A 23,345-nucleotide genomic window follows, 5' to 3' on the forward strand; every position below is an offset into this window, starting at 1 on the left:
ATAGCAACTTTTATCTAGTCATTGGGGAACCGATCCTAGTAAGAGGTGCAACAAATTTTCAAGAGGGAATCGATCCTTGTAAGAGGTGCAACAAGTTTTTAGGAGATGGGGGAACCGATCCTATGAATATGTGCAACAAGTTTGTAGTTTTGGGGGAACCGATCCTATGGACATGTGCAACCGAATACAGGTAGTTACCATAAGTTGTGGGGAACCAATCCTAGTACCTAGTCAACCGAATTTTGGTAACTAGCGTGACTATGCATAGTACTCACATGGAGGTAGAACCGAACTTGTTTTGGTAGAACCGAGAAACCTATAATTGGTGATTTGATAGGATAATCAATCACATAGTTCTTGGAATTCAGACGAACCAATTCTAAACTTGTTTGGAAGTGTGGCAAATCGTTTCCAAGATTGTAAGTATGAAAAAGGACTTGCAAAGTAAAGATGTCGATATACTTTGAACATGTGCGGTAAATATTATCATTAATTATTCAAAGATATTCCTTAATAGCTAAAGGAGAATCCCATGATCGAAATAAATTGAGAATCTTTTAATTAAGGTTTGTTAGTTTTTATATGCTATTTAATCTCCAGCAATTAAATGCATATCTTTAGAAAATAATAATTAGTAATGTGCATTTATTGATTATAGATTTTTCTGTTGGGATTTCGTCAATATTTGGACAATGCATTTCCAGGATTTATGAAAACTGATTTTGTGTTTATTGCATATCCTTGAGAACATTCGGCTTTGGAAATTCCTTGGTGTCCAAACTTCATTGTCTATAAGTATTGAAGTTTGCATTTCTAGCAAACTAATCCTCAGAGCCAACAAAACTACCTAGTTGTGTTGTTACTGAGGGGGTCGCCTATTCGAAGAGGAAAGTAACCTAATTAGGCAACAAATCTTACGGCCGCCCAGTTTAAAGACTTCTTTGGGATTGAGAAGCTCTATTAGTACCATTGGTGGGAAAATAGATTGAAAAAGCAAAGGTCTAACAACACCACCCAATATTTCGCTTAACAATCTTTATGGACTAAATCCGAAATATTTTCTAGAGAATCAACTAGACAGTCGACTCAATCTAGGTAAAAGTATCTCAAGGAGTTAATATCTCTCTCTTGTTTTCATTTGCTCAGGCTAATATAAATCAACGAGTATTTAATCAAACACAAGGAATAACTTGGATGGTACCGAAGACCAACATCCAAGGATCAATCAATGACAATCAACAACCAAAAGTTGGATTACTCTAATTGATGATCTGACGCCCAACCTGTATTATTTCAATTATAAAGATAAAACAATATAATGCGGATATTGAAATAACACAGACACCAGAAATTTTGTTAACGAGGAAACCGCAAATGCAGAAAAACCCTGAGACCTAGTCCATATTGAACACACACTGTATTAAGCCGCTACAGACACTAGCCTAATCCAAGCTAACTTCGGACTAGATTGTAGTTGAACCCCAATCAGTCTCCCACTGATCTTAGGTACAGTTGTACTCCCTACGCCTCTGATCCCAGCAGGATATTGCGCACTTGATTCCCTTAGCTGATCTCACCCACAACTAAGAGTTGCTACGACCCAAAGTCAAAAAATTGATGATAAACAAATCTGTCTCACACAGACAAGTCTATCGAAGGATTAATCTGTCTCCCACGGATAAACCCTAAAAGGTTTTGTTCCGTATTTTGATAGTAATCAAGGTGAACAAGAATTAATTGATAATACGTTCTTATATTCCCGAAGAACAACCTAGAGTTATCAATCACCTCACAACAATCTTAATCGTATGGTAGCGAAACAAGATGTTTTGTTATATAAAATATAATGCGGAAAATAAATAACACGGACACCAGAAATTTTGTTAACGAGGAAACCGCAAATGCAGAAAAACCCCGGGACCTAGTCCAGATTGAATACACACTGTATTAAGCCGCTACAGACACTATTCTACTACAAGCTAACTTCGGACTGGACTATAGTTGAACCCCAATAAGTCTCCCACTAATTCAAGGTACAGTTTCACTCCTACGCCTCTGATCCCAGCAGGATACTACGTACTTGATTCCCTTAGCTGATCTCACCCACAACCAAGAGTTGCTACGACCCAAAATCGCAGGCTTGATAATAAACAAATTTGTATCACACATAAAAGTATATGAAAGGATAAATATGTCTCCCACAGAAAAACCCTAGTTTTGTTCCGTCTTTTGATAAATCAAGGTGAACAGGAACCAATTGATAATTCGGTTTTGTATTCCCGAAAAAAAACCTAGATTAATCAATCACCTCTCTACAATCCTTCCTGACTACACAAGCGGATTGTCGAGGAATCACAAACAGTGAGAGGAAGATGTTTGTGACTTCTTTATCTTGCCTATCGGAGAACTCTCACGTTCTAAAGCCAATCAAGGATTGTACTCCTACGATAAAAGATGCAATATCAGAACACACAGCTACGATAAAGTAGTATCGGTCTGGCTTCACAATCCCAATGAAGTCTTTAAGTCGTTAACCTGATTTTAGAAGAAGTAAACCAAAGGTTAATGGAGATCGACTCTAGCGGGCGCACTAGTATCACACAGACGTTTGGGGATTAGTTTTGCACAATACTATATGTCTCTTTTATATAGCCTTCAAATCAGGGTTTTGCCTTAGTTACAAAGCAATCCATAATCACCATTAGATGAAAACCTGATTTAGATTCAAGCTAATATTTCTCAACCGTTAGATCGAAAAACATAGCTTGTCACACACACTTGGTTAAACGTTTACTGGGTTCGTGAAAACCTCGCCCAAACGTGTACGTGTATGTTGATTCAACATAGTAACCCAAAAGGTCAACCATATGAGCATTTCATATTAACCATGTTCTTCTTCACCATAACTAGTTCAATTGACTCAAACGAACTAGATAGAGAGTTGTTCAATTGCTATGAGATATTATGTAACTACAAAAGACACAATTGAAACAAAGATGATTCGATTCACAGAATCGGCTCATGAACTTATAGCCACGGTTTGCATAAATCATTTCTTAGTAATTTAAGTTTCATGTTCAGAGCACATCTTTAGATCATAACCTCTTAAGCTCACAAACAAGTTCGCGGACTTAATTAAACCGGCGGAGTTTTCCAAACTCAACAGAAATTATCGGGAAGAGAACTTACGCCAGTTCGCGGATTGGGTTCGCGGACTAAGCACACAAACGAGTAATTGGAAAATCCCAGCAGAAATTCTCGGTCGAGAACTTCCGTCAGTTCGCGGATTGAGTTCGCAGACTGGGTTCGCAGACTTGGCAACCCAATTCCACAATCCTTCTGATTTCTCTTGATCAACAAAGTTCGAAAACTTCGGTTCAAGGAATACATGGTTATATAATCTAAACTCTAATTCCAATCATTGAGACATTCTCAGAGGATGCTATGTAGCCGTTATTCAAAAACTGATTCACGTCAGAACAATTCTCAAAGTATTAAAACTTTTCATGACTTTCTTCACTAGGTGAAGATAAACTTGATCAAAGCGAAACGCTTTACCAACACACGATTTCGAGAAAAGATAAGCAATGAATACTCAGTTCGAAATGTCAAATGTGTATGATTCATTCTATATAGCATACGACTTTTGTCTCATAAGAAGTAGGAGATAGAAGAGATAGACTTTTGAGTGATAGATAAGTTCAAATCTCCACATACCTTTTTGTTGATGAAGTTCCACGGTTCCTTGTATAGATCTTCGTCGTTGTATGATGAATCTCCATGAAGTCCTTGAGCTCAACTACACTTTTCTATCCTAGTCCGAGACTTAGCTATAATAGACTAGAAATCAAGACTTATAGTTTTGATCACTAACATTGACAAACATGCTTGATATAGCAACGCGTGCGAGGTCGACCGAGCTATGCTCTAACATCACCCTTCACTTTAGGTAATAAAAACAAGAAATTTGAATTAAGACCCTTAGGGATAAATCTACATCTCCAACAATGCTGAATTGCTTTTATCATATCTTCTCCAACTATTTCCCAAACAAATTTAAAGAAACTTCCAGGGAATCCATCTGGACCAGGTGAAGAATTTGCATCCATTCCAAAAAAAACATTTTTGATCTCTATACTTGTAGGAACAACATCTAATACTATATTATCTTCTTCAGTAAGTATTCTTCGGATTATATTAAAGATGTCACTTATAAGCTCCATTGTTTGTTTTTTAAACTTGTTCTGAAAATGTTCAACAATCATGTTAGCTAAAACCCTTTGATCAGTAACCACAATTCCATTCTTATCCTCCAGTTCACCAATAGTGTACTGAGCTTGTCTTATTTTCATATCAACATGAAAGAAGGCTGTATTAGCTCCACCACATTTAACCCATTTAACTCTAGACTTTGCGTGCATCAATTTATTGTATTGTTGTTCAGCTTTCTCCTGTCTCCCTCTGGCAGTACCAAATCATTTAAAAGTATAATATTCTTAGGATCTGCATCTGATAATAAAGAGGCATTAAAATCATCCTTCTCAGTAGTTTGAACTTTTTTCTTCAGATCACCAAACACATTCCAATTCCACATCTTCACACACTGTTTGAATCTTTTAAGCTTGTGCATAAATATAAAAGCTGCATTACCTTCACAAGGTTGGTCCCATGACTGCTTAATCAAGTGAAAGAAATATGGATGAGAAGTCCAAACATTTTGGTATCTAAAAGGAACATTTTGGGGTTTTGGAATTCCCACCACAGAACCCAATAAGACTCCATGATCTGAAACTCCTCTATTTCCAACCTGATAACTCCATCCTTCATGCAATTCCATCCACTTCACATTAACAAAATCTTTATCTAAGTCACATAAAATCCTTTTTTTTTCCAGCTCTATTATTACACCAAGAAAACTGAATCCCTGATCTTCAAGCTTGCATCAACTTGCATACATCTAAACATTCTCTAAAGTCTTGAATAGAAACTCTTAAAGGTCTTCTACCTCCCTTCTTCTCAGAATTAGTAAGAACCACATTAAAATCGCCAATCACTAACCAAGGACAGTCCCTATCACTTAAATCATCCAACTCTTCCCAAAGTTCCCTCTTATTAATTGTCAAACAATCAGCATGAACACCAGTGACCATAACATCTCCGATTGCGACTGTTATTGCTTGTTTGGTTACAGAAACCACAGTTGGAGAAACTAAAGAAACATGCATGAATAACCAAATATTAGCTTTTTCACCATGAGCAGAATTATGAATTATTGTCTTACACATACCATGTAACTTTAAGTCAGTGATAGATTTGCCTTTTACTTTTACTTTAGGCTCAACAATCCACACCAAAGCTGGAAAAAACTGATTAACTAAACTCTTCAATTTTTTTCTGGCCCTTAATCTTTTAATGCCCTTGAGATTCCAAAACAACACCTTCATTGATGAGAATTTGGTTGAGAAATTAAAGGACCTCTCACACCTTGTAAGTTAACTGAATTACTTGAAGCTGCTTGTTTCCTTTTTATTACATTAGGAATAGGTTTTGTATTCTTACCTTTAATAGTCCTTCCCATGTTCTTATTTTTTCCATTTCCAGCTACAGACATACTTGAGCCACTATCAGTTTGTAATTTCTCTGCCACATTCCTTAGTATTTGGAATTTGTTTGAAAATATTTGCATCTTACCACCATTACTAGAACTTTGTTTACCACCTGTAATTATATATTTAACCACTTCATTTCCTACTGCACTAGTATCTGAAATCTCTGGCTCTTGTATAGTCTGAAAAGTCACAGAAGCAACATTTACTAATTTTTCAGCTGATAAAAATGAGAAATCCTTTTGGATGTCAAGAGTAAATTGTTTATCCATTTTACTATCCAACTTCTCCTCAGAAGAGATTGTTGGAGGTACTAAAACCTCATTTATTTCATCTTCACCAAATAAAAGATTATCAACATTTTGATACATTGTTTTTTCAGCCTCATTGAAACAAATATCAAAACCTTCAGCATTTTTAACTTTAGGTCTCCATTGTTTTCTCTCCTTTTTCCCTTTCTCTTTGAAATATTATGTATTATCACGGTTTGATCTACATTCAGCTACCCAATGACCCACCACCTTACAATGATTACAGAACTTTGGTATATGAGGAATTTGCACTTCTTGAGTAAAACTCCCATACTTTGATTTTACCTCAATTTGGTTAGGAATATATCTTGACAAATCAACCTCCACAAGCACACTTGCATAATATCCTACCTCTTTTTTCAAAGTTGTTTCATCAACCTTGATAGCTCTTCCAAATCTTTCACCCAAATCCATGATAATCTTTTCCTTCCAGTACTCCATTCCCAGTCCAGGAAAATTAATCCACACAAAGTCAGTAGTAATTTTCTGAGCTGCAGGGTTGAAATTAGTCTCCCATTCTCTCAATTTTAAGACTTGAGTTTCCACAATCCAATATCCATTCCAAATATATCTCATATCAACTTCATTATCCAATTTAATAATGAAAAAACCTTTACTCAAAGGAATTATTTAACAATTACCAGTGAGCTTCCATTGATTCTTAAGTGAAGCTACATCAAAAGCAAATTTTAATTTCACTAAATCAAATATACCAATCAAACTAAACTTCCATTCATTGATACTTTCATCTATTTCCTCATCGGAGATGTATACCGATGGAGTTTTACTTGAAATATCATCATCAGATTGATTATTACCATTCCAAGAAGTAGATCCAAAAATAGCGTTATTCATTTCTACCCCAAACTTTTTTTCCAGAATTATCAGGTTTTTCAGAAGATATAATCATTAAAAACACATGAAAAACTACTTGAAACCATTAAGATGTAAGAATTAAAACAACAAAATCACCTGAAGATGATTGAATACGCACTGAAAACAAGATTCTAAAGAATATTTTTTTTCGCCGAGTTGTCGCCGATCCTCAGAGCTCGACTCGCCCGGTTTTAATCCAAATCCCCCGCAGCTATAACAATGAGAAAACATAATTCTCGATCATTGTTATACAGTGTCATAGTATTATTACACAATGTCAAAGTTCAATTGTATCACAACTTTAACAATAATACTATGGTGATATGTATCACTTCCCCTTAGTCAATACTCCATCTCACATGGAAACCACTCCCCCTTACACAATGATACGAAAACCATATGTATTTGTAGTGTGAACTACATATTAATTCTCCCCCTTTTTGTCAATAAAATTGGCAAAGGTACAAGAAAGGGATCATAATGAAATTTCCGTAAGAGACATTTCATGACTAAAAGAGAAAATACATACCAACTAATTTAGATGCAATCATAAAGCCGAATCTAAATGCATTCATCAATGAGTTTATAGATACAAGATAACCCCTCTAAAATTCCACAGCTGCACACCCCTCAAGATATGACCATTAAGCACAAGTTCAAAATAACTCTCCCTCATTTGATGTTATTCCCGAAAGAAGAACAACGAGCGACCTTAATTTCAAAAGAGAAGAAGGATTTTTATTGGACACAAAAACCATAAGAATGATTTTTATATCCAAAAACTCAATCAAATTAATCACAAGTGAACCCATGATTAATTTAATCGGAATACACAACCAAATTAAGCACAAAAAGTGATCAATTTAATTGATTATGCTCAACATAAGTAAACTTACGGATCTACGACTAAGTTTAACCATAAGGAAATGATTAGCTTAACCGTTCATATACTCAACACAAGAAAAACTTATGGAGTAAAAACTAAATAACCAAACAAGATGATTAATTTAGTTGAATATGCTCGACATAAAGTGCCTCACGGAACAACAACATAGCTAATCATAAAAATAATCAAATTGGTCGTTTAATGCTCAACAGAAGACACTTTACGGAGCCTCACAGTAATACATAAAATATGGATCAGGGAAGATCAATACTGCGGAATACACAAGGATTCATTCTATTTTCCATCACTATTCGCATAACGACATTCAATAGACATAATCCTTGCAAACAAAAGATTTTAACCTATCTTCCATCAATAATTGACATAATAGGCTTAACTTTTGTATTTGTCAAAAGTCTATTCATTTTTTTATCAATACATGCATATCGACATACGAAAGACTTTACTTTTGGCAAGGTATGGGACAATCATAGTTCGCGGACGCAAACACACATATCCCATAACAATACTGCAATATATAAAACCATAAAGATTAATACTGCAACAATCATCTTCCAAACAAATTTAGAATTTAAACCAATAAATCTAAAAACATGAAGATGAAAACGTTGGACATATCTATGTGTAATCACAATGATTATTATTCCAAACTCTAGTAATCCTTCTCAAAAACAAGAATAAATTCTTATAAGAAGTTTCTTAGGCATCAATACAAACTCGTAATGCACATATAAGATGATTTGTCCTTAGAGGGTAGAATCAATCTTTTTCACCCGGATTTACACCAAGAATATCTACCAAAGGTGTATAAAAATATTTTCTATTAACAAAGAAGAACATACAAAGTCAATAAAGACCATGCATCATAGTTCACACAAGATGATTGTGCACATTCAAGAATCTCATAGTAATACGTACTACGGACCATCTTAAACTTTCTTCTTTGTGATTTACCAACAAAATTATTGTAAAATCTACAAATGAGCTTATAAGAGTGGTACTACAAGAATCCAAGTGGCCAAGTCCAAGAGAAGTGGAACAAGTGCAACAAAATGGAGTAAAACACTCAAAAACAAGAGACAGGACAAATACCAACCTTAACTCATTCAAAATCAGGAATTCTCATATCCATTTTGAATAGAATTCAAATAGTAAGAGAATTCAAAAGGAATTAGGTCATTCCGAGTTCGGACGAAGAAGTTGCATCCAAAACAAATTTACTGAATATCGACGTCTACAGCCCAGTATGCATACCTGATATATGTATTATGAAGTCCAAACATCCCGAACTACTATTTTCAAACCTAAACATTTAAGAACCTTAAACACAGATCAAGTTAGGTAGAAATGAACGATAAGCAAGGGACATGGATCATTCTAAGTACTCTAAGCAAATAATAAATCTTGCTCAAGTTTATAGACATACCTTTTTTAGAAGAATCCAATAGAATTCTACAGCCTTACCGAACATAATTTGTGCGCCCCAATTCTTGTGCATTCCTCACCGTATACATATCAGGGCGTTCCTTGGTGAGGATGCACTTACAACACACTCAAGTTGTGTTGAGGTGAACAATGTCTTGCTCACCACAAGTGACTTTTGGAATATCATGAAAGATATTGATTTTAGAACCTTCCATATCCAAATCCAATTTTTCAAAGAACCTTTTAAGTTCCAACATCATGGATACTGCCTTCTCCATAGTCATGGAATTTTCTGGGAGATCATTCTTTTTCACACTCAAAACATCCTTGATTTTCTTTGGTACCCACTTCTGAGTGCGTTTAGGAACAATCAGAACCTTCTTCCCATTACTTTCTTCTAGATTTGTAGAAAGACAATTGGATTGACTATTCTTTTGCAAGTTAGTCTTTCTCCAATTGGGATCATCGGATCTTGTCTTCGTATTTACAAAGTTATTCTTTTGATAATCATTACAATTGTGAAAAGACTTCGTATGACGTTTATAGGCAAATCTAGGATTATCACATCACTGATTCCTTTGCCTAAAGGTTGGACGTTTACAACCCGTAATTTCATGAGTGTTATCCTTAACATATGATCCCGGTTTAATCACTTCTTTTGACACCCAAACAAGAATATCATGAAGTTTTTCATTCCTAATACGAAAACGACATCTCCTTTCCAGGTGACCTTTGTTTCCACAATAATGACAAATATAAGGAATGTTCTTACCCGGATTCACGTGTGCTGGTTTTGGAGGTTGATATACTTTGGTCTTTTGAACCTTAACTGCCGGTGAAGGTATTTCACTTTTTCCATCATTGGAAACCTTTTGTTGATAAGAATCACTAGCCTTGACAAATTTTACCTCTTTGCTAATATTTGGAGCATCTATTCCCTTATAGCCCAATCCTCGTGTATCACGATGATTTTTACTTGATCCTAGCATAGTGGTTAATTTGCTTGAACTAGTATTGAACTTTTTCAAGTCATCTTCCAACATCTTGATTTTATCAAGAGCGGTAGTTAAATCAACCTCAAGGAGTTTTTCTCGAACGAGACAAGCACTTTCTCTGTCATCAGAACTAATTTGTTGAGAGTTAAACCTTGCTTCAGATTCTGCAAGTTTCTCCTCCAACAAAAAGTACTTTTGATAAAGATTATCACATTAAAGTGAATTCATACATAGGGTATCCTCAGAATCCTTGAGGATCGATTCGTTAGAACGATTCGAAAAATAAACACATGCGTAACATCTTCTCAAGTTCTTGTTTTCTCGACAGAGAGGAGTCAGAATAGGTGAGACATGAGAAGTTGTAATCATCTTCATATTCCACGAATCCAAAAACTTAACATACTCTGAGACTTCCTCATCGACATCTCTATCAATATCTGAATCACCTTCATCAGAAAGTTCATCCAACTGTTCTTCTAGGAGAGTTTCCAATCAACAGTTTTTACATCAAGAAAATGTTTAGATATTGACTTAGATGTGACAGTTCTCTCAGGTGAATCCAAGCTTTTAGAATCATCTGGTAATTTCTGAACTGGTGCGTTATTAGAGATAGACTCGTCCATAATCATATCGCTACAAGCACATACTTATAAAGTCTTTCACATGTTTGCCTTCTCTGATACTAATTGAAAAAGCGGGGGTCTAACAACACCACCCAATATTTCGCTTAGCAATCTGTATGAACTAACTCCGAAATACTTTCTAGAGAGTCAACTAGACAGTCAGACTCAATCTAGGTAAAAGTATCTCAAGGAGTTAATATCTCTCTCTTGTTTTGATTTACTCAAGCTAATAGAAATCAGCGAGTCTTTAATCAAACACAAGGAATAACTTGGATGGTACCAAAGACCAATATACAAGGATCAATCAATGACAATCAACAACCAAAGGTTGGATTACTCTAATTGATGATCTAACGCACAACCTGTATTATTTCAATTATAAAGATAAAACAATATAATGCGGAAATTGAAATAACACAGACACCATAAATTTTGTTAATGAGGAAACCGCAAATGCAGAAAAACCCCGGGACCTAATCCAGATTGAACACACACTGTATTAAGCCGTTACAGACACTAGCCTGCTCTAAGCTAACTTCGGACTGGACTGTAGTTGAACCTCAATCAGTCTCCCACTGATCCAAGGTACAGTTGTACTCCCTACGCCTCTGATCCCAGCAGAATACTGCGTACTTGATTCCCTTAGATAATCTCACCCACAACTAAGAGTTGCTACGACCCAAAGTCGAAGACTTGATGATGAACAAATCTATCTCACACAGACAAGTCTGTCGAAGGATTAATCTGTCTCCCACAGATAAACCCTAAAAGGTTTTGATTCGTATTTTGATAGAAATCAAGGTGAACAGGAACCAATTGATAATCCGGTCTTATATTCTCGAAGAACGGGCTAGAGTATCAATCACCTCACAACAATCTTAATCGTATGGTAGCGAAACAAGATGTTGCGGAATCGTAAAAAATGAGACGAAGATGTTTGTGATTACTTTTTATAGATTGCCTATCAGAGATATCATTCTCAAGCCAATCAATATGATTGTACTCGTACGATAGAAGATGCAAGATCAGATCACACAACTATGATAAAGTAGTATCGGTCTGGCTTCAGAATCCCAATGAAGTCTTTAAGTCGTTAACCTGGTTTTAGAAGAAGAAAACCAAAGGTTAAAGGAGAAACGACTCTAGCACGCAAACTAGTATCACACGTAAGGTGCGGGGGATTAGTTTCGCATTGATGCTAGATGTCCCCTTATATAGTCTTTCAAATCAGGGTTTGCCATTAAGTTACCTTGGTAACAAAGCAATCAATATCCACCGTTAGATGAAAACCTAATTTAGATTCAAGCTAATATTTCTCAACCGTTAGATCGAAAACTTAGCTTGTTACACACAATTGAAATGCACGCTTCTAGGTTTGTTAACCGTACCCAAACATATGCACTTGTCGGTTCAACAATAGTTAACCAAAAGGTTAGCCATATGAGCATTTCATATCAACCATGTTCTTCTTCACCATAACTAGTTCACATGACTCAAATGAACTAGTTAGAGAGTTGTTCAATTGCAAGGAATTCTTATGTAACTACACAAGACACAATTGAAGCAAAGATGATTTGATTCACTTGAATCGGTTCATGAACTTTTATAGCCACGGTTTGCAAACTGCATTCCTTAGTCTTTTTAAGTTTAAGTTCAGAAATCATCTTCAGATATATAACCTTCTTAAGTTCGTAGACTTGGTTCGCGGTTTTAAGTTACAAGGCAGGGTTTACAAAATCCAGCAGAAATTCTCGGGATGAGAACTTTGCCGGTTTGCGGACTGGGTTCGCGTTCTGAGTTCGCGGACTTATCTTCACGCACTAGTTTGCCAACTCCAGCAGAAATTCTCGGGTTTGAGAACTTCGGCAGTTCGCGGACTTGGCTCACGCCATTCTTTCGGTTCTCTTGATCAACAAAGTTCGCAAACTTTGGTTCAAGGAATATGACTTATACATAAATGTGTTTCCACAACAATGCTTATGTCCACCATTGGTTATGTAATCTAAACTCTCATTCCAATTATTGAAACATTCTTAGAGGACGTTATATAGTTATTACACCATTTCCCCTCAAAGCAATTTTCAAAGTGATTGAAACATATCATGACTTTCGTCACTAGGTAAAGATAAACTTGGTCGAAGCGAAAAGCTTACCAACACATATTTCGAGATATAGATAGGCGAGGTATACTCGACTCGAAATACCAACTGTGTATAATCAAAGTCTATATATAGCATACGACTTTTTGTCTCAATAAGTAGGAGATAGAATAGATAGAATTTTGACTGATAGATAAGTTCAAGTCTTCACATACCTTTTTGTCGAGAAGTTTCATCGGTTCCTTAAGTAGTTCTTCTTCTTGTATGATGAATCTCCATGAAGTCCTTGAGCTCAACTACACTTTATATCCTAGTCCGAGACTTAGCTATAGTAGACTAGAAATCAAGACTTATAGTTTTGATCACTAACATTGACAAACATGCTTGAGATAGCAACGCATGCAAGTTCGACCAAGCAATGCTCTAACATAGATAATTGCGGTTTATTATTAGTTTTCGATTGATTTGGTTGACTAACGGTTGTTGAACTTTGATTGCACCTAGTTTGTTTATGCTTGAGAATCTTCTCTTCTGATGTAAGATTCACTCAAACTAGATCGAAGTTTCGACGGGGATCTTTAGACTGTTTTTAGATTTAAAGACGTCTTGTGATAATCCAACGTTAACAGACTCGGTTCTGTGTGTGATTGATCACAAGAGATTCAAGTTGATTGTGTGCAGGTGTTAATTGAAGATTAAAGAAGATTTGAAGACAAGAAGACTTTTTGGGTTCATAATCTTTGGTGTACAAAATACTTGTTTCGGCTGGAAAGGGATCCAACTATAATCTGTTTATCTTTGTGATAGATTGGATTGATTAGTTGAGTAGATCGACATCAATACACTTCTTTGTGATTAATAGTATTGATTGCATAGTCTAACAATTAATTCGGTAGTTGTTGAGAGATTGATCTAAGGACTCGACAAAAGAGTTTATTGGTTAAACGAAAGAGCCTTTGTCAAACTTATATCACGTTGTTTGAAAATAGTTGTTACCGAACAGATTTTTGTTCCTTTACTGTTTGGAATACGAATCAAAGGAATTTTTCAAGTGCGTGACTTATTAACAGGTTGGAGGCGCAGGGATACTGAGGAAACTAGGTGAACTATAGGTTTAGTTGCTTGGTCTCAACTATACGAAGTTGGTTTGATTTTGTATAGCGACTTAATTCCGAGAGTATTCAATTATGGACTAGGTCCAGGGGTTTTCTGCATTTGCGGTTTCCTCGTGTTGTGTCATTTACTTTTATTTTTCGCAATTATAATTGTTGTTATTACAATTTAAAGTAAACTACAAAAATGTTAATTCCTATTTTACTTGATAGACAATCCCTAGAGTTTGGTTAAGTCCGAACCTATTATCAAATGAACATACTTCGTTGTTGTATTGTCTCGATCTTGTATCCATAGTCAATCACACAAGTTATCTTGTTGTCGTATTGTCTCGATCTTGTATCCATAGACGATCACACGAACTGTGAACCGATTAGCTGTATTGTCTCGACTCAGTCTATAGACAATGACTTTCGGAGAAAGGACTTATAGGTGGAATTTTTTTAGATTGGGGTATATTTGGGTACCCTCGTCTTTTCATAGTTTAGAACTTTGCTCTCATAAATCTTGCCCATTCAGCATTTGAATTATGTATTTTCCATACTAACTTCATTAGTAATGCTTTGTTAACAACTTCCATTCTTGTTATGCCCAAGCCCCCTTCCTCCATTGGAGCACAAGTCTCATCCCATTTTAGAGTTACACATTTTCTTTCATATTCTTAATGAGTTTTTCACAAATCTTTATTACACTCACATGCCATTTGTACACTGACATGTTATATATTGGTATTCTGCATAATATTGACTTGATTAGAGTAAGTCTATCTTTGAAAGAAAATGTCTTACCAATCCAGCTAGCCAACCTATTTTAAAGCATTTCAACTACACCCCAAACAGTACTTGATTTTACTCTCCCAGGTTGAAGAAAGACTCCCAAGTATTTGTCAGGAAAATTAGATAGACTCATCTGACATTCACTTGCAATTTGTTGTTTCCTTGCTTCACTTACTCCACCAACAAAATTTTTACTCTTTAGTTGATTAACCACTTTCCCAGAGGATGATTGATAATCTTGTAGCAGTTGTAGCACCTTTTGGATATTCTTTTTGTGACCATTAAAGAATAAGAAAACATCATCTGCAAATAATATATGAGTAGGGTGAACCCCTCTGAAATTTACCATTGGTATTATCTTATTTTCCTCTACCATCTTAGTTAAGCACCTACCCAGAACATCTTCAGATAAAACAAAGAGAATTGGTGACAGAGGGTCACCTTGTCTCAATCCTCTGCTCACTTCAAAAAAGCCAACTGGTCTACTATTTACTAAGATTGAAATTCTAGCCGATATAAACAATTGGTGCAACCACTTCACACAATCTTGAGAGAATCCAAATTTTCTCATAACTTCAAATAGAAACTCCCAACTCAGAGAATCATATGCTTGTGTTATATCCAGTTTAAGCCCTACATTTCCTCCCCTCCTCTTTGTATCAATTTCATTAATCATCTCAGATGCCAATAAAATTTGTTCCTGTATGCATCTACCTTTCAAGAATGCTCCTTGCTGTTCAGATATGATCTTGCTCATCAAACTATACATTCTTGTTGTCATAATCTTTGTGAAAATTTTAAAAACTGAAGTTACTGGGGCCTATATGTATGAATTGGTTTGGTCTTCTAGCACACTTAACTTTTGTAAGTAAGAATAAAAAGTTAGAATTAAGACCTCTTGGGATGAAGCCTTTTCTCCAACAATATCTTATTGCATTTATAACACCACCTCCAATAATCTCCCATGCATATCTGTAGAAAAAACCTGGGAATCCATCAGGCCCAGGAGCACTATTTGGATTCATTGAGAAAACTTCTTCTTTGATCTCTTGAGCAGTAGGAATTTCTTCAAGCATTATGTTATCTTATAGAGTTACTATTTCAGGAATGGCACCAAAATTCCTTCAATGAAAACTGTTTCTTTAAATTTAAATTTTTCTTTAAAATGGTTCTCTAAAGAACAAGCAATCATACTCTAATCAGTTATGATAGTACCAGAATCATCTTCAAGCTATGTTATAGCATTTGCAGTTTGTCTCATCTTTATAGAATTATGAAAGAATCTGGTATTGGAAGCTCCATCCTTAATCTAGTGTTCTCTTGATTTTTGGTGAAGAACTGACTGATGTTGTTGTAATAATATTTCCTTCTTCTCTCTAGCCACCACTAAATTATTTAATAAAGTGATATTGTTTGGATCTTTATCTGAAATGATAGTAGCATTAATAACTTCCTTTTCAGCTTCTGCCAATTTGATTCTAACATCTCAAAAGATATTCCAATTCCAATCCTTTATTTTTATTTTCAGTTTCTTCAATTTCTGCATAAACACAAAAACATGATTACCATTTATCTCCTCATTCCATGCCTCATGAATTAAGTTCTTGAAATCTTCTTGTTTAAGCCAAACTTTTAACACTCTAAAAGGAACATTTTTTGGTTTTGGAACCATTGCACATGAACCCATAAGTGGATTATGATCAGAAATGCTTCTTACACCCACTCTATAACTCCAACCTGGATATTTCTCAATCCATTTTAAATTATTTAAAGCTCTATCCAAGGTACAAACAATCCTTTTACTACCTGCTCTGTTATTACTCCAAGTATATTGTAACCCTGAGTTTGGAGCTTGAATTAAGCTACAAGCATTCAACACTTCATGGAAATCTTGTATTGCCACCCTAAAGGACCCCTTCCACCTATCTTCTCTTCAATACTCAATACAATATTAAAATCACCAATTAAAAGCCATGGTAAATCCATACTACTAACATATTCCAATTCAGACCATAATGTTCTTCTATCAACAGTAAGTGAAGCGGCATGTATCCCTGACACTAAAACTCCTCCCAAATTCACAGTAATTACTTGCTTTGTAATAGAAACTATTGTAGGAGCAATAATTTGAGGCATTCCAGTACAACCAAATATTACCCTTCTCACTATTTTCTGGATTGTGAATTAACTTCTGATTCATACCTACTAACTTCAAACTTTTACAATCCTTAGAATTCCATCTGATTTTAGGCTCAACCACAAAAACTAAAGTAGGGTTAATTTTTTTTACTAAACTTCTTAACTTATCCTTGGCTCTAGGTCTCCTTAAGCCTCGGATATTCCATAAAAGAATCTTCATTTGGAATTGTGAGATTGAGAAGCAGAAGGACTTCTCACCCCTTTCTTCTCTTTCACTAAATTTTGATTACGTTTTCTTGTAGTTATTAGACTGATAGGTTTAGGCTTAATAATTTTCTTCACAACTTCTTGTATACCCACTTCCTTTTCAGGTTCCACGTTAACAACATTTATGATTGAAGTTCTACAAGATGCCAACTCCAGTAACTTATTCACACTTAAAGGAGGAAATTATTCATTAACCAAATCTTGTAGTAGATGAAATTTACCTGTATTATTACTTGCAGGATCAATAACTTTCTCAGCATCCTTCTCCAAGGGAGTGATAGCATCAACAATTGCCTCTTCATTATAGCTTTCATCCTCAACTTCCACTGGCTTTTGAGATGTTGGAGTATTACAAATATCAAACCCAATTGGTTGAAGTATCTTATTCTCCTTCTGTTTCCATTTTTTTTTTCTTTACTACATTAGGATTACCGCCTTCAACCTCTTGTTGTAATGGATCACTTCTCAACACTCTACATTCTGTGACCAAATGACCAAGCACCTTGCAATGGCTACAAAAACTTGGTAATTTTGGAATTTGTACCTCTTGTTCAAAACTGCCATATTTTGATTTAACCAAAACATGATGTGGAACAGTATTTGGTAAATCTACTTCAACAAGAACACTAGCATAATACCCTACTTCCCTTTTAAGACTTGTTTCATCAACCTTTATAGCTCTTCCAATTGCATCACCCAAAGACATAAGAATTTTTTCTTTCCAGTATTCAATACCTAAATCAGGAAAATTAACCCGCACAAAAGATGTAGTGGATTTTCGAGCAGCAGGATTAAAGTTAGGTTCCCAGAGTCTCAATTTAAAAATTTGTGATCCAATTTTCCAAAAACCATTCCAAATATACTTCATATCAACTTCATTAGCAAGTTTTATGATGAAGAAACCTTTACCAAGAGGGATTAGTTGGTAATTACCTGATGTCTTCCATTGTTTTCTCAAAGCTTCTTCTGCTACTGCAAATTTCATCTTGACGAAATCCAATCTCCTAATTAAACTAAACTTTCATTCATTCATACTTTCATCAATATCCTCATCTGGAATATATAATGATGGAACTACAAGGAATTACATTCTCACCACTTTTCTCTCTTGGATCAGAAGAAAAGTAACTAAAATTATTATTGTTCATCTTCGATCCAGTTTCCATGATTCGATAGAACACGAAAATAATCGAAATAATCTATAAAAAACTTATTCAGACAATGAACATAGTAGAAATCACCACCAATCATTGAAAACTGAACGACGAATTCTCCTGAATTAATGAAGAAAGAGATCGAAAACCAGATACAGACTGAGTTTGTCGCCCGATTCGCAGAGCTCAACTCAGCCCGATTCACTAAGGAGCCTTCTTATGTTTAACAAATTCATGCAAACCATCCACCATCAATACTTAGTGAATCGCTCCCGTGGATATAGGTTTTAACACTGAACCAAGTAGGATTGCTTGTGTCTCTTATTTTGATTAACCAACCAAATTCTTAGTGTTTAGCTTTTAGTTTTCACTTGAATCAACAAGTAAGATAACATTAGAGGTGGTCGTAGGATTTTCTGCAATTTATAGTGATACTAAATTTGTATCTAGGAAATTCACCGGTAAACCATGTATTTGAGGCTATTAAGCCCAAAATTCGGATCGTCTCGGCAAGTCGTGATAATTCGAAAACCTCTGTGAACTATGGTAGACGGGTTTTTATTACGCAAAACCGTGTTACACCGTTACCTTTGTGCACGCGGAATATACACGTTAAGTGCATTGGTGGATCAAAATTTGGTTGCTGTTTCCAGGAGAGTAAAAAAGAGGAGGTGGAGGGTTTCTGGAGCCTTCTACTTTCATTTGACTTTCTCTCACTGCTGCTCATAAATACTACTGCAGCCAAAATATTGTCTTCTTTTATCGAAACAAAAACAGTTCATTCACAATCACATCCATAACTTCTTCTCTGTTTGCCCTAAAATAGTGGGAGTGTGATAAATATTTGGATTTTTGTCATAATCAAGAGGAAAAAAAAAGTACAAGAATGGGCGGGCGTTCATCATCTCTGAGCAATAGAGGAAGTAATCAAGTGGCAGCAGCATCTATTCACCACAGTGCATATGATTACATAATGTCAAATGGTTCTCATCAAAAAGCAACCAACATTCAGGTATATTAGCATTGATTTCGTTTTGATGGATAGATATATTATCATTCTGATTCAAAGATTATCTTTGCAGTTCATCTTATCTGCTAAAGGTTTACGGAAGCAGCTCTCACAGGTACCTATATATATATATATATTTTGATTCAATTTTGAACTTTCTGTTAGGAGTGAGAAATACTATGGAGCTATGATTCAAAACTAGATAGTTGATTTGGGATTTACATTTCATCAAAATAAAATTGGGATTTACATAGTTGACTTGGACATAGTTAGCCCCAGGGTAGTCATCTGCTAATCTCGGCGAGATGAGATTCAGATGAAAAACTCGCCGAGGTCTCGCTGAGACTCCTGTTTGTGTTTTTTTATCGTGTTTGTTAATCACGCCTGGTAGACTTCTGCTATGGAAATTACACCATCGGTTCCTAAAAAGAGTTGCTAAAAATATAGGCCAAATTGAAAAAGCTATAGTAACTCTTTTTAGGAACAAGGTAGTATATTTTTCTACTTACTAATAATACTTTGATTCTAGAGTGGTGTCATGGCAGTTGTATACAAGAAGAACAGCGATGGAAACCTTAAGGAAATTGGCCGTACAGAGGTGATAAGGAATTCATGTAATCCTAATTGGATAGGAAATGTCTTCACGTATCATCAGTACTACTTTAGGCAACCACAATTGGTGTAAGTATCGCTTTCTTTATAAATGAACTTATTATATGATGTGTTTTGATGGAGTATTTCATTTTTAGAGTAACCTTCAATTATTACCTCTTCTGATTCTTTGCATTTCACTGCATATATATATACTTTTTTAGGTTCTGTGTGTATGAAGTTGGCAGCAAAGATGCTGGTTTGCCTGCTAATGTATACTGCCATCCTTCACTGTTTCATTTTAGAAAAATCTCGACGGGTGAATTTTTCACTAATGTTGGAAATTTGCAGCAGTTGAAACTGGACGAGCAAAACATCATTGGAGAGGCCAGTCGTTGTCTGTCAGTTGTAAGTTACTTGAATTCTAGTAGATTAAGATGGTGAAGTGCGTTCTTCTACTTCTTACTCCATGAATGAATCTGCAGTAATACTATTGGTAGCATGACTTGAGGTTCTGATAAATGCATACAACTGCTATTTGGATTTTTAGGAGTTAAAACTCTTACTTTAATATTTTTTTTGGCGGTAGATTATTAAGGAATGCGACGCAGATTTGAAATTTCCATTAATTCAAAGAAATGCACAAGGAGATGAGAAAAGTCGAGGGGACCTGATTCTCTGTGTGGAAGAAACAGTCGCTGCAAAGCAATCTGTTAAGATGGTTTTCCGTTGTTCCAAGTTGGTGAACAAAGATCTTATTATACCTAAAAGAGTAGGTACTTGTAGTATTTTTTTTTTGACATCTAACAGATAATCAAACATTTGGGTTTGCTTAACAGCTTCTTTGCCCCTTCTTTTGTTTTAGGGCCGTTTCTTACGAATTTCTAGATTTAAAGAAGGTGGAAATATCGCAATTCATCAAACAGAAGTAGTGAAGAACGAGCAGAATCTTACTTGGAACCCTATGTGTCTGACCACACAGCACTTTCGAAGAAAGGCAAGTCTGCCAATTCCAATCTTTCACTTTTGCACGTTTGCACCAATTCTATCTTAATATAAACTTTCTGGCAACCTGAAATATGTTAATATGGTGCAGGACACCCATTTGGTGATTGAGTCTTTTGCTTCCAGTAGCAGCGGTAGTCATGCTCTTATAGGGTAAGAGTGATATTTTGCTGTTCTCCATTCACCCGGGGTACAAATGCTATAACTTCGCTTACTCTCTGTTCATCAGAAAAATCGAAACAACAGTTGGTGACTTGGAAAAGCTTCACAACGAAAAAAGAGGAATGAATTTTCTGAAATTATCCTCTCGCAACCAACCGAAGGTAGTATCTGTGTGTTTGCTGCAAAGCGTCCAGACAACGTATTTATGTGTTGAACTCACCATCGGTTCAACCATTTCTCTGCAGGAACTGGAGTCACAGATCTTTGTCGAAACTTACACTGAGGAGACACTTTACACATTTTCGGACTACGTTGAGAGCTTGAAGCTTGAGTTTATTGTTGCTGTTGACTTTACAAGTAACAAGATCTCTTTGGTTTAAGAATCTATTTGTATTTCTTAAGCTTTAGTTAGTATTTAAATGATCGCGCTCATATTTAAAATTTTCCCCATTTGTGCAGCTTCAAATGGAAATAGTGATCCTTCACATCAATTGAATGCTTACCAGCAGGTGAACTTATGTCGCCGGAATTTACTTCTATTTATGAGATTAGACCCCAATTTCCAAAATGTCTTTCAAACTGTTACCGTTACTTATTTCATTGGTCTGCACAGGCTATATCTAAAGTTGGAGAGGCCATTAAGCCATTTGATTTTGATAAGCGCTTTTCTGCATGGGGTTTTGGTGGAAAACCAACTGGCGGTGTGGTTTCACATTGTTTTAATTTGAATGAAAGTCCTGGAGAAACCGAGGTATGCATCCTGCACAGTTTAGGACGTTGTTTTATCTCTCTTTTTTCTGCTAAAAGTTTATCGTACCGTCTTTGAGCAGTATTGTGCTTTTGTTCTCTTCTTCAATTTTCATAATGTCTCTTTCAGGTTGACGGGGTGGATGGTATCTTGTCTGCTTATTCACATGCCCTACAGAGGATCACTCTGGGTGATCATGCTGCATTTGGGGAGGTTATAACAAAAGCTGCAGAACATGCTTCCAATTCCATGCCTGATACACATTCCGTCTTAGTAATTATCACGGTAAGTAGAGGAAACTCTCCCAGTTTATCCTTTAACCCGTAATTCCTTAATTAAGCACCGGTGAACTGCATTGCTTTCTAGGCTGGTATACTTGCTGATATCCAGGAAACGATAGATGCTTTGGTGGGGGCTTCAGCATGTCCCCTATCAATTGTCATAGTCGGTGTTGGTGAAGCCGACTTCAAAGACATGCAGGTAATTGGTACTAGTATACTTACCTTTCTAATGCTGACTGTAAATTCATAGAAAAGACTGCTATATCCTTAGACTTCTGATGTGGGCAGATCCTGGATGCTGACAATGGAGGACGCTTAATCAGTAGTACGGGGATCGAAGTAGAACATGACATTGTGCAATTTGTGCCTTGGTGCGACCTTCAGGGTGAGTATTTTTGAACATGACACATTTTTTGTGCCAATATATATAGTTGTTAATTTATGGGCATTTGGTTTCGCAAAAAATAATGTTCATTAATTTAAAACCACACTTATCGACTGCACCAAACAAATGCTATGCTTGTGTCACGTTTGTAGGACTATTCAAGATTCTGACTGAATTTTTTTATAACCAGATGGCCACTGCATTCTTGAGGAACTATTTGCTGAGCTTCCTGAGCAAGTTTTAACATACATGCGAAGCAAGGGCATTAAGCCACCTCTCCATCAGCTAGCCAACAATATAGTTTCTGCCAGGATCAGGAAACAAAACCTTTTGATGAGGGGCTTTAACAAAATTTCTCAACCTTCAAGTTTTGTCCGTCCTATGGTTATGAGGTTGGCTGGTGCGGCAACCACTATAGCTCCATATTTTAGGTGGCTCCTTCCCAAACGGAGACGTTTTTCTTCTTTAACCTAAACGAAGGAAGAATTTAGACAAGAACTAGGTGTCACCTGGGCCTTAGGCCCAGGCTAAGCCACTGCTAATTTCAAAAATTGGGTTGAACATTCCTGAAAATAGGCCCTGATAGAACTTATAATAGGCTTGGCTGCTCGATAGGCTATTTTCTTAGTGATCTAATTATTTTTAAACAAGATTTTTTACAAGTTAATTCAGATCTGTCTGTATATAGGTTGTATGTAGTTAAAGGAGATTAGTAAGCAGATGAGTTGGTAGTTATGGTTTGTTAATTCATTTTGCACCTATTGTTGTATTGCTCTTGGTGTCCATATATAAATGCAACATTCATAATCATGGCAAATGCTACCCCGCACGACAGTGCGTTGCGGCTCTATAAGCCAGCCCACATCAGCTGTT

The 23,345-nt window shown here is 35.9% G+C and overlaps 3 protein-coding genes across 5 annotated transcripts; 1 reads left to right on the forward strand and 2 right to left on the reverse strand.

Moving 5' to 3' along the window:
- Positions 1–6,076: 6,076 nt before the first annotated feature.
- On the reverse strand, positions 6,077–6,772 carry LOC113359984. Its single transcript, XM_026603539.1, has 2 exons — positions 6,631–6,772; positions 6,077–6,528 (listed from the first exon to the last, which is right to left on the reverse strand). The coding sequence occupies exons 1-2, from the start codon at positions 6,770–6,772 to the stop codon at positions 6,077–6,079; spliced, it is 594 nt and encodes a 197-aa protein (XP_026459324.1).
- A 9,831-nt stretch (positions 6,773–16,603) lies between these two features.
- Positions 16,604–18,122, reverse strand: LOC113359985. Its single transcript, XM_026603540.1, has 3 exons — positions 17,570–18,122; positions 17,359–17,463; positions 16,604–16,839 (listed from the first exon to the last, which is right to left on the reverse strand). The coding sequence occupies exons 1-3, from the start codon at positions 18,120–18,122 to the stop codon at positions 16,604–16,606; spliced, it is 894 nt and encodes a 297-aa protein (XP_026459325.1).
- Positions 18,123–18,999: 877 nt separating this feature from the next.
- On the forward strand, positions 19,000–23,282 carry LOC113357360 (protein BONZAI 1-like). 3 transcript variants are annotated; one of them, XM_026600739.1, is made up of 16 exons: positions 19,000–19,303; positions 19,361–19,415; positions 19,830–19,981; positions 20,116–20,164; positions 20,243–20,299; positions 20,481–20,663; positions 20,757–20,888; positions 20,988–21,049; positions 21,126–21,219; positions 21,304–21,415; positions 21,518–21,567; positions 21,672–21,809; positions 21,936–22,091; positions 22,173–22,286; positions 22,376–22,472; positions 22,663–23,282. In XM_026600739.1, the coding sequence occupies exons 1-16, from the start codon at positions 19,272–19,274 to the stop codon at positions 22,944–22,946; spliced, it is 1,767 nt and encodes a 588-aa protein (XP_026456524.1). In that variant the 5' UTR covers positions 19,000–19,271; the 3' UTR covers positions 22,947–23,282. The 3 variants fall into 3 exon arrangements, with proteins under 3 accessions (XP_026456524.1, XP_026456522.1, XP_026456523.1); XM_026600737.1 differs by having other exon boundaries at positions 19,001–19,303; positions 19,374–19,415; XM_026600738.1 differs by having other exon boundaries at positions 19,001–19,303; positions 19,374–19,415; positions 20,246–20,299.
- Positions 23,283–23,345: the final 63 nt, after the last annotated feature.

This window comes from Papaver somniferum, chromosome 3, assembly GCF_003573695.1.
Source record: "Papaver somniferum cultivar HN1 chromosome 3, ASM357369v1, whole genome shotgun sequence".
NCBI lineage: Eukaryota > Viridiplantae > Streptophyta > Magnoliopsida > Ranunculales > Papaveraceae > Papaver > Papaver somniferum.